Raw genomic sequence first — 12,101 nt, forward strand, 5'->3', positions numbered from 1 at the left:
CTACTTCCCCTGAACCTCTGGATGCCCAGGATGCTGCACCCTCCAGCTCATTCTCTTCTGCTGGCATCCCATCCCAGTTTGCCACTGCTGAAAGTTTTACTGTTTGCACTGCTACCTCCTCAGGGCCTCTAGTGAGGAGTTCTTGTTACCAGCCAGTCAGCAGGTAACCCAACTCCAAAATCTTATTTTAGAATCTGCTTCCTAAGACCACCCTACTGTTGTTCCAATTATTGGAGGTCAGGTTCATCCAGATTCTTAGATTCTAGATTTGCCTGTAGGGGTGTATTAGGGAGAGCATTCAGGAGCTGCTCCTGTGAGGGGGTAAAGGAAGCAGGATCAGGTAGAGGGAGAAGTTGAATTGTAGGGCAGGCGTAACAGAGGCCTCAGCTGACCCTACATGGAGCTCTGACACTGAAATGGGTAATCAGAAATGTCTTGAATTGAAGATTGGGGCTGGCTGCATCAATTGGTTACTGACCCTGGGGACAAGGCATAATTTTGAGGGAGGCAATTTCCTGAGTAGGGTGTCAACTGTGAGCTCATACTACCAGCTCTGGTGAAAACAGTGCCTTGGTCCTGAAGTGGAGATCTGGGTGGCATACTATGATATCTACTACAGATAGGATGACCAGGGGCAACCAGGAGTGAGGGTAGCCCAGGACATGGGGATATCAGTGCTAAAACTGGAACAGTCCCAAGCAAACCAGGAGATTTGGTTGCCCTAGAAGCCCTGACCTTAAAATACTAAAGGGAGGTGTAAATTTGTCAACTATCATTTTCTCAGTAACAATGAATATGTATTAGTAGAATATACATCAGTAGTTAAGAAGCTAGGCCATTGAATGAATTTTCAAGGAGTAGCTTAACTACAAAAGGCCATTAGGATAGTATTTGACCTGTAATCTTTAGGGGTGAATCATGGAACAGGAATAGTAACATCTCTTAAGGCAGGTCCCTGACACAAAAACAGTAGAAGTTGCTCAAGTCTGGCCACTATACGGAAATAAAAGAGCATATCACAAAAACTAGAAACAGCATAGATTCCAGGTCAGCTAGCAACAGCACCAGAATCACCTGGGGTCTTTATTGCTAAAGCAGAACCCCACCAGCAGAAATACTAATTTGGCACCTAGAGAGTGAGGGCACGGGACCATAGGGAGCTGCCTTTTTAACAGGGTTCCTCGGGGTTTCTGATGCAAGTGACAGCAGATCACAATCTAAGAAACATTGTACTGTCTCTACCATCCATTTCTCTTAGCCAATCATGTTTTTAAGTTTCTAGCAAGTCAGGTTGCCAGGTAAAATACAGGACACTCGGTTAAATTTTCATTTCATATAAACAATACTTTTTAGTATAAATATGGGTCATGGGAACATGTAATAAAATAATATAAGTATATAACATCAATATATATGCTATAATAAAATGATTATATGATTAAATTAAAAGATATGAAATATTGTCATACTATAAAAAGTATAAATTATTAATAGCAAAAAATTATTTATTGTTTATTTGAAATTCAAATTTAACTGGGCATCCTGCATTTTTATTTGCTAAATCTGCCAATCCTGTTTCCAAGGGAATTTTTAAATACACAAAAGTAGAAAGAATAGAATAAACCTACATGTAACCATCCCTCTGCTTGGAAATTATCAACATTTTGCAGAGATGCAGAAATAATTAAGTCCTTAAGTAACTTATCACCAAGTTGGGGAAACATAATAAACATTCAAAAAATAAGTGCTAAAGTGTTTAATACTGACTGTAAGTACTACTGGAGTTCAGGGAAGGGAGCATCAGTGTTTACTGGAGTTGATGAAGTGATCTTGGAGTTGAGATTGTGTTAGGCCTGGTAAAATCTGTATTAGTTGAGCAGGCTTTCCCAAGCAGAGTAACCAGTGTGACCAGGTTGAATTCACTCGTTCTATAAAAGTCTCTCTCCATTTGAAAGCACTCACCTCCCCATGCTTCACACTTTAATCTACAAGGCCCACAGCAGCTGTCACCCATTCAGCTAATATACATCAAGCACTACTGCAAATTACATCATCAGGACCTATTAGCTCTTAAACATGTCAACACAATGGCTGTTCAATCTTCTCTGGGTGACTCATTAATTAACCTCTGCAATATGCTGTCTTTGACATCATTGGAGAGTTCAATTTTTCCTTGATTGAAAGTAGCCCTGGGGAGAATGATAAATTGATAAGAAAATCAAAATTCTATTCCATTGGCCAGCTTTATGCTAATGCTTATGAAATGCCGTGGCTACTTGAGCCTATTGGTACATGTCAAATAATTAAGAAAAATCAGGATGATGATATAGCTCATCTCTTAAGTTACATTAACATTTAAAATGGTCTATTTTTCTATGCAAGTGACAATAACACAAAATGTGGGATTTTATGCATTTAATTAGTTTTTACTTTCTAATTTCTCTCAACTTTAAATACTAAGGATGAAAACTTGAAAAAATATTTTCTTGAAATAAATAGTTAAAGATCAAGAAACATTAAATATACTCAAGAGCCCTTTCATTCTTCTATTCTCAATCACCACCCCCAACTAAAGGGTAACCAATATCCTGACTTCTAACACCATAGAATAGTTTTGCCTGGTTTTGTTCTTTATATAAATAGAATCATACAGTATATACTCTCTTATATGTCTGGCTTCTTTCACTTAACATTACATTTGTGAGATTTAAGGGATGTTGATTTTAAATGACTTTTGTTATTAAATAAGTAACATATACTCAACATTTAAAAATTAGAAAATACACCATAATTTTTCATTAGTTTCAAAATTGTGTGCATGTCTATACACAATTTATTTGATCAAGATTATAAACTTTTATAAAAGTCCTGCATAAAAAGAAAGGTTCTCATCTCTTTTTGACATTTTTAGTAGTCCTTTTATTCTGGCTTAGACAATTATCTGCTTGGACAGATATCAACATTTTGCTCCGTTATTTTAGGACTTTTCATTCCATTTCTCCAAAACTAGATCCTTAGTCAGCTCCAGGTGCCATACACTCTTTGTGGCATTTTTATAATAAAAATAGAAAAATAAGAGTAAGACACAGATAGTTTATTTTCCAGCTGGTGTGCTCACTGGTAGATGGTGGTCTCTAGGGAAGCAGTTGTGTTACCAGCTCAGCCCCTCTAAGGACATCTGTCATAGCAACACTCTGGGATTTTCTCAGAAAAGTGAATGTGTATCCAAGACTTGAGGTGAAGAACAAGGCATGATTGTTTCCACTCAGCTCATTATGAGCATGAGTCCAATTCAAAATAGTCCACCTATCTCATAAACTACCCAGTACACACAGGAACCTCCACCCTTGGCAAGACACTGGGTGAATTTGTGTCTTAAATGACCAGGTATAATGTGGTGCACAGGTGACTGTCACATAGGTTTACATAGTACAAACCACACCATGCTCAGCATCACACTGAGATACAACTCTTCTTTTCATTTTTTTATTGTGATAAAATATACATAACATTTACCATCTTAATAATTTTTAAGTGCACAGTATAGTGATATTAAAAGTACATTCACATTGCTGTACAACCATCATCACCATCCAGCTCCATAACGCTTTTCATCTTGCAAAACTGAAACTCTGTACCCATTAAACAATAACTGCCTATTTTCTCCTCCTCCCAGTCCCTGGCAACCACCATTCTACTTTCTTCAGGATACAGACTTTTAAAACACAAAATGCAAAATTCTTTCTCATGCGCTCAACTCAGGCCCTTGGGACACAAGTGTTCCTAATGAAAAAGTTATTCTCTGCTCTCCAGGATGAACCCCAGCCCCTTACCTCCTGCTCTCTTCATCTTTGCAAAGGTCATCACCCTCATCTCTGGATCCCCTTTGGTCACATCAGACCATTTGGGCTAAAAAGAAGAGTTAGTTTAAATGTAAAGACCTAGAAGGTATCTCACACTCAGCTGTCCTTTGACATCATTTCTGGTTCTTCTCATTCCAGGAAATGCTCCAGCGGATTACATGTCTCCTGCTGACTTAGAAATCGACTTAAAACTCCATGAGGAAGGATGGGCTGTAAGTAACTGCTTTCTCCAGCTAGGTAATTTCTGACCTCATTCTACAATTCAATCCTTCACCCCTTATTTCTTGAGCTACCGCATTATGCTTGACCCAAAGGACCTACTGTTAACTACGAACCCTACCATCAGGGATTTCCAGCCATAGCTGATTGAGAAAATCAGCAAATGGTCTCCCCAAAAACGCAACCACAAAACAGGACAAATTTGGCCAAAACAACCATTTTAGTACTCTGAGAATAGATCAAAGGCAATTGAAAAATCTGAAAAGCATCTATATCTGAAAAATAGCTGAACTTCAGGTAAGAACAATGGGAGTCTGTGGCATTCTGGCCTGGGGCTGGTCTCATGCCCCACACCCTCCCCCAGTCCCAGCTTGCCACATACCCACCCCCAGTCCCAGCTTGATCAACATAGATGTTTTGGCAGGGCAGGCCATGAGCACCAACAGTACTTCAGTCACAGTTCAAGGGGCTTATTCAATTTGGAGCACCTATACCTACAGGGAGAAATGAATAGCACCAGAGATGATCATTATATGGCTAATATACAAGATTATGAGGGCCCTGGCCAGGCAGCTCAGTTGATTAGAGTGTCACTTGGATATGCCAAAGTTGCAGGTTTGATTCCCAGTCAGGGCACACTCAAGAATCAACCAATGAATGTGTAAATAAATGGAACAACAAATAGATGTTTTTCTCTCTCTCCCTTCCTCTATCTCTAAAATCAATAAATACAAACATTTTTATAAAGACTATGCTTATCTTTTTCTCATTTCTTACCTTCTTTAAAAGACATATGACTGTATAAACAAGTAATTATAGCATTATCTTGTGGGTTTATAGCATATATAGATGTAATATAAATGATAATAACAGCACTAAGAATGGGAAAGGAAATAGAGGTATATTGAAATGTTTTTATATTTTTCTAAAGTTAAATTAGTATTAACCTGAAGTAGATTGTGATAAATTAAGACAAATATTGTAATCCTTAGACTATAAGCCTGAAAAATAACCAATCCACCCCCAAGAGAGTTTTTTAAAAATACTTTTTTATTGATTTCAAAGTAAGGGAGAGGGAGAGAGAGATAGAAACATCAATGATGGGAGTGAATTATTGGTTGGCTGTCTCCTGCATGCCCCCTACTGAGGATCAAACCCGAAAACCAAGCATGTGCCCTGACCAGGAATCGAACTGTGACCTCCTGGTTCATAGGTCAATGCTCAACCAATGAGCCACGCCAGCTGGGCCTAAGACAGTTTTAAAATAGAATCTGTAAATTGGGTAGAGAAGTCTTCTTACAATCTTTTTGTATTCCCTACCATAGTATGTTAGATGTGGCAGGTATGCCTGCAATATTTAAAAATTAATCAAATCACTCCTCTGATCAATAATCAATACCCCTATTGCTTACAGGGAATGAAAGTAGAAATTAATTCAAGCCCTTCTGGATCTAGCTAAAATCCTGGTCTCCAGGTGTGTCCACGGCAGCTCTCTTCAGCCAGCTGCTGTGTTGGCTTGCCCACAAACGTGCCTTGCTCATCCTGCTGCCTTTGCCTTGCTCCCACCTCATCACAGTATTACACCCCTCTTTACGTATAGGGAGACTGAGAATAAAATCCCTACCTATCATGGCATACTGAGAATAAAATCCCCACCATACATCCCATTCTTTGGGATCTGCCTTCTGCTTATCTCTCCAATTGCTTTCAAAACCACTTTCCCCTACACGCTCTTCTGTTCCTACAACTGGGACGTCCTTTCCTGCCTCCAGACATTCTGATTGCTCTCTGCAATGCTCTTTCCTTAGCATTGTTTCCTGCATGACCGGCTCCTCTTCATCCTTCAGGTCTCAGCCTAAATGTCACTTTACCTGATTCGATTAAAACAGATCTATATAAAGTAAACACCACACTCTCTTATGGGTGATTATAATACACTTTTTATTTGCTTGGAAACACTGAGAACAATCTATACTTATTTCATTAATTTATTTGTTTACTGTCCTTTCCCTTTCCCCCACAACAGAATGGAAGCTCCATGAACCCTTAACCCAATCTGTGTCATCTCCTTCTTACTCCCAGTATCTTGAAAAATGCTTGACAAATGTGTCATGAATAATGAATGAATGAATGAACAACTCCTCCATAGTCTCAAACCCCAGCTTAAATCCCATCTCCATAGTGAATAATAATAACAGTTTATGTGTACTGAGTGCTTATCTTGTTCCAGTGGGTACATGTTACATTACTTAATGAGCCCCTGCCCCTCAGTTTACCTCCTGTAACCCATACAGTAATTATTATCCAGTCCACACATTCTGTATTTCATCACAATTTAGGCTCTTGCTTTGTTATTACATGCATCACTCTTTTTGCTCCAGTGAAATAAAAATTCTTAATGTTCCCCCACAGCACACAGAAAGTGCTCAAGGTACACTGAGTCACTAAAGGTGGCCCCCCAGGGTTATAACCTTAACATAATAAGAATGTTGATAAGCTGTCTTTATTATAAACTTTGAACACAAAATCTAATCCAATTGCAAATGGGCGAACACCGTTCTACCTGTAAAAACATCATAAATGATTAAGTCCAGCTTGTTTGAGCTCTGAGGTTGGAGATAGTTTAACCTCATTTTCCAGATGAGTTTGCTAAAATCTTAACTTTCTAGAAGAGATTGTCCAGTCTGTCAAAAAGCTTTCAAAACCAAATTATTTCACATTGAGAAGCTATAAGAAAGGTTCCCAGCATTAAGTGTTGACTATTGGATTTTAAAGTATGTGCTTTGGAAGCTTTTTAAAAAGTTTTACTTATTGGTTTTGAGAGAGAGAGAGAGAGAGACAGAGAGAGAGAGAGAGAGAGAGAGAGAGAGAGAGAGAGAGAGGAAGAGAGAGAGAAACATCACTGTTCCATTTATTTATGCATTCATTGGTTGCTTCTTCTATGTATTCTGACAGAAGATCAAAGCCACAATCAGGACAACGCTCTAACTAACTGAGCTATCTGGCCAGGGATGCAGGGTTTTGAAATCTCAAGCTGAAGGGCCCTCCAGTGTTAATGGTTTCAGGAGTCCCTTTGCCTATCTCTAGGCAGTTGTTTGGGGAACCTGGAATCTATCCTGGTAGAGATGTCAGGGAAGAAGATCCTTCCAAACTCTTCTAGATGCTTGTGCGGTCTGGAAATTCTGTTCCATTTCTCACCTTAGGTTGTTACACATCTCACCTTAGGTTTCAGCTGCAACAGACTCCTTTATGTTTTAGGCTCAGATCAAAAGAAGCATCCTTAGAGTCCAAGGAATCCTACCTTCCTGGTCTGCTCACCACGACCCCTCCCCCCAGGTGTGGCCCTCCCCAAGGCTGGCAGTAATCATGGAGTCCACAAGGTCCCTTGTTTCCAGCACTCTTAGCACTCTGCCCCTGAAAGCCATGAAAGTCATTCCAAACTCTTCTCAGGCTCTGAGTACACCCATACTGATTTTCTTCTTGGGTTCCACCCTGGAGCAGATGTGTGCAGTCAGGAAAATGTCACCCAACCTGTCTCTCACCCAAAAGGTCAGCTGGAGGCACTGTCCTACAGGGTGTCCTCCTGGGTGTTGTTGCTCCAAGAGAGTCTCCCCTTACTAGAAAGGGTGTCTTCTCAATTCCACAGCCCAACTGTTCATTGCAATAGAATTTGGGCAATGCTGTACTTTACCAAAGGACTCTGTTTTTTAGCTTCTTCAGTTGCTAGGGATGTAATTAAATGCCATCCTTCTAATGACACACATTTTCCATTCCAGCTGCTTGAAGTTCCTTCTCTGCTAATGGTTTAGCAATGATCTCTTTGGCTACCACCTACCATCCCAGGAATGGCCTACCAGAGTGACCTATACTCCTGACATTTTATAGTCCCTGTAAATTAGGAAGAATTACAATCTCATGTAACGTCATGATGTACTTATTTGTTCATGGGAGTGGAACGTGGCTACTATCTTTTCTCATTTTAAATTAGGACTACTGGGAACAAGCACCATCAAGGTGGCCATAATTTACTACCAAAATGCCAGCTTTTAAAAATTCTTAAATGTATAATATTCCAGAGTCTAGACAAAGTAAGAGGAGAACCTCACATTTACATAAGGGCTCAAATTTAGATTCTGACATTATCTCCAAGTGAGACTGTAGAGTCCCAAAGCATGTGTTAGGTTATTTATCAAGGGTAAATTAACATTTAAAATGTCAGAATGCAATCCTGCTTTTGGTATTGCTTTATTTACTTTTTCATTTAATATATCAGGAAAACCGCCCTTCAAAAAAAAAAATTGTCCGAACCAATCCCAACCTCTCTTGTATTATGTGTGGTGTGTGTGTATATGGGTGGGGTGGGGGTTGGGGGGTAGGGGGGGCGTGAAAGGGTGACTTTGAGCGCCGGGTTTAGGCAGCAGAAATTTCAAGGCCAGCTCCCAAGGTCTTGGGAGATTTGGGCTCTGCATTCCCACGAAGACTCGCGGGTTCCGGGCGGGTGGAGGGACCGGAGAGCTGCCGGAGTGAAACAAGTACCTCGCAAACCGCAGACACCTGGAAGAGAGCGTGGGGCGGCGCCGCCGCGGGGCACAGAATGAGGCGTGGCCGCGGGCGTGGTGGGCGTGGCCTCTGGAGGATGGGGCGGGGCCGCGGCAGCTGGGAGGAAAGGCCTGGGCGGAGACACGTGTCTTGGTCCCGCCCCGAGGGCGGTGTCGGCCCCGCCGGAACTTCAGAGCCAACCGGTCTTGAGTGCCGGAAGGGCCGCGCCTGCGCGCTCCGGGGATCTGAGGGTGGCAGCGCGGGCGCGGCCATAGGGACTACGGATCAAGTCTATTCTTGGTTTCCGCTCGCCTTCTTTTCTCAGTCACATCCGGAAAACCGGAAAGTGCAGGACCAGACCGACGGACAGACCCACCCACTGTGCCCCACCAGTGTATGGCCACGAGGGCGCCAATTCCTCAATGGGCCCCGCCCGTTAAAGCGGCTTCTGGTTACGCCTGTCTGGACCTATCTCCCCAAAGTGCAAAGTTGGTGTTTACTTTTTGGGGAAGGAGACACACTCCCGTGGGGCAGAAGAGATTCCAAGGGGAGAGTCATAAGGAGCTGACATGTCCTCACGCGGGAAACGCCTCTTAAGCCAGGCCCGTGGCGTGCAGTGTGACAGGCCCCGGACCCCTGGTTTAGCCCTTGCAGAGTTCTGGATGCCCGCCCGCGATCAGCGTAGGGGCCATGCCAATTTCACCCACTTTAACCGCCTTGCATCCTGATTTTGTGTCTCCAATCTAGATTCTCGACTCTCTGATGTGAGACTTTCAGGATTGGCTGGAAGCCACAGCCCAGCCTCGCGATGCAGTCTGAATCCAGCCGGCCTGAGGAGGAGACCCCTTCCCTCCTGTGGGGTTTGGATCCTGTGTTTCTAGCCTTTGCAAAACTCTACATCAGGGATATCTTGGACTTGAAGGAGTCGTGCCAGGTGCCAGGTATGTGACTGGTCGCCTGGTGGATGCCCTGTGCTGCATCTGCACCCCTCCCGCCCCCCAAACTGGAGAAACCTGGGGCTTTCAGGAAAGCCTTCCCTCCAGCAGGCTTTGAAAATGGCCTAGCCTGGATCCTCAAAAGAGGTCATTTCTGTGCAAGTTAAAAACTGTCTAAATCTTTTTTGAAACAGGTGTTTGGAGGAGTAACCTTTGTAATGATGAGTGTTTTTACCAGGGTTTGAAGTCTTCCATATTTTAAAACGCCCAGTTGTTTTTCCTGGGCCTCTCTTGGTGGAAAAGCTCACTGGACCGGGCATTCCTAGGCCTGGCACCCTTTCCTAAGTGGCCTGGATGTGACTCGCCTGTAAAGCTTCTTTGTGAAAATGGGGACTAACCTGATTTCTTGTGGAGTTTTGTTTAGTTTTGGATGCACATCAAATTTTGAATTTATATCAAAATAATATAAACTCCCTGAGAGGAAGGGCACCATCTGCCTTGTTCACATATATACTCCCAGTGCTTAGGACAGTGCCAGGCATGTAGTGGGCCCTCAAGAAATAGTAATTGGAGCAACAAAGCATTTTAAGTGTAAGGTTAAAGAAATCACTTTTTTTTAAGAGTAGGGGGTCATTTAAGATAGGCTCTTTCCTTTGTGTTTGGTCAGTGCAGGCACTGCCATGGCAGAGGACTGTATGTCTCACCAAAGGTACTCACTAAGGCCTGGATTTTGATTGTAAGAACCCAGGAGAGAAGTCATTTGGAACTGCCGTGCTCTTGAAACTTAATGGCTTTTCTGTGGAGCCTGTTTGTCCTTGTTCAATTCAAGTGTTCATGGTTAGGGATGACACAGTGACCCAGGCTCTTTCCCATGTGTGGCCCTGCCATTTCAGCTCATGGCCCCCAAGGTTGCCCTGGGCACATCTCAAATCTACTCTCTTTTGAAGTATGACTCTAGGGTAAATTTTTGCTAAATTTGCCATCTTTTCTTCAAACCACATCTCACTCTTCTAGAATTTCTGGCTAACTGGGACTCAGAATCTCCTTGTCTATCCCCTGGGACTCTGCTGTGAGCAGCTCACCCCCAGCCCCTTTATCCACATGGAAAACAAGAGAATTGTTCGTGGAGGCCAGTCTGGGGTTTCCGAAAGATGTCAGGGTTCAGGCCTTGGGTCCCCCATGGATGTGGAGATGAAAAGCTCTGACCAGGCTTGAGGGTTGGGGGGAGGTGGTCAAATGCCCAAAGTGGTAACTGATTCTCTATTTATAATTTTTTTTTTTTTTTAAGGAAGTCACCATTTAAAAGTTTATAGCCTTCTGAAAGCAAAAAATTCAGCCATAGAGGAGAGAAAAGAGAGGATTTTAGTTAGGACTCTTTAGCTGCTGGTGACAGGAATGCAACGCAAGTACGGTAGCTTAAGCCAGAAAATTCAGGCAAGGATATCAAGGGGCCACAGAGTGGAAGCTAGTTCTGCAGGAGCCAGGACAGCACTGGGACCTGGGTTGGAATCAGGCACTCACCTCTGCCAGGAGTCCTCTGTCTGAGTCCAGTCCCTGACTCCAGAAAAGGCCTCTGGGTATTAGTGGGTAGGGCTCATCCTCTCAGGTGTCTCCAGCAGGGAACTTGCCTGCTGGCATCTGTCATCTAGGTTTGAAAATAGAGTTTCAAAAAGTTTTTGAGCCCAACCGGCGTGGCTCAGTGGTTGAGTGTCAAACCTGTGAACCAGCAATTCATAGTTTGATTCCCGGTCAGGGCACATGCCCAGGTTCTAATGGGGACCATGCAGGAGGCAGCCAATCAATGACTCTCTTTCATCACTGACATTTCTATCTCTCTCTCCCTCTCCCTTCCTCTCTGAAATCAATGAAAATATAGTTTAGCCCTAACTGGTTTGGCTCCATGGATAGAGCATTGGCCTACGGACTAAAGGGTCCTGGGTTTGATTCTGGTCAAGGGCATGTACCTTGGTTGCGGGCTTGATCTCCAGTAGGGGGCATGCAGGAGGCAGCTGATGTTTCTCTCTCATCGATGTTTCTAACTCTATCCCTCTCCCTTCCTCTCTATAAAAATAAATGATATATTAAGAAGAGAAAAAAAATGTGTATATATATGTATATATATATTAGAAGTTTTTGAGTTGTAATATGTTGGCCCCAAAGCATAGTGTTTGGTAACTTAATTATATTCTCTTTTTTTTTTTAAAAAAAAAAAAGCTACTGCTAATTAATAGACATGATGACTGGTTTCCTTGGAAAGCACAGGTGAAAAAGTCAAAGAAGCCTTTCTCTTGGTTTCCTCTTTTTTCCTTTCCAGTCCCTCACAATACAGTGCTAAGTTTGGTTCTGTAATATAAGGACTGTTTTCAGGCTCCTTATGAGAGTTCTACAGGGAGTTACATTTCATTTTCACAAGTAGAAGGAAGATTAACCAAATCCAGTTGGGCAACATTGGTTTTTCTTTTTCTGTACTAGTACATGCTTCCTTATTTTTTTCATTTATTTATTTTTTTTTTTTTTGAGAGAGGGGAAGGAAGAGGGAGAAACA

The 12,101-nt window shown here is 42.4% G+C and overlaps 1 protein-coding gene across 4 annotated transcripts in view; it reads left to right on the forward strand.

Annotated features, from left to right (window-relative positions):
- Positions 1-12,101, forward strand: part of STN1 (STN1 subunit of CST complex) — a 58,227-nt gene that overhangs the window by 14,853 nt on the left and 31,273 nt on the right. Inside the window, exons 2-3 of one of the 4 annotated variants that reach the window (XM_080687658.1) lie at positions 4,002-4,075; positions 9,369-9,562. In XM_080687658.1, coding sequence (XP_080543784.1) covers positions 9,430-9,562 — 133 coding nt within the window. In that variant the 5' untranslated portion in view covers positions 4,002-4,075; positions 9,369-9,429. Of the gene's footprint in view, positions 1-4,001; positions 4,076-8,813; positions 9,563-12,101 lie in introns of those variants that run through there. The other 3 variants (XM_080687656.1, XM_080687659.1, XM_080687657.1) reach the window with 3 other exon arrangements.

This window comes from Plecotus auritus (assembly GCF_963455305.1).
Source record: "Plecotus auritus genome assembly, chromosome: 9".
In the NCBI taxonomy this organism is placed as follows: domain Eukaryota; kingdom Metazoa; phylum Chordata; class Mammalia; order Chiroptera; family Vespertilionidae; genus Plecotus; species Plecotus auritus.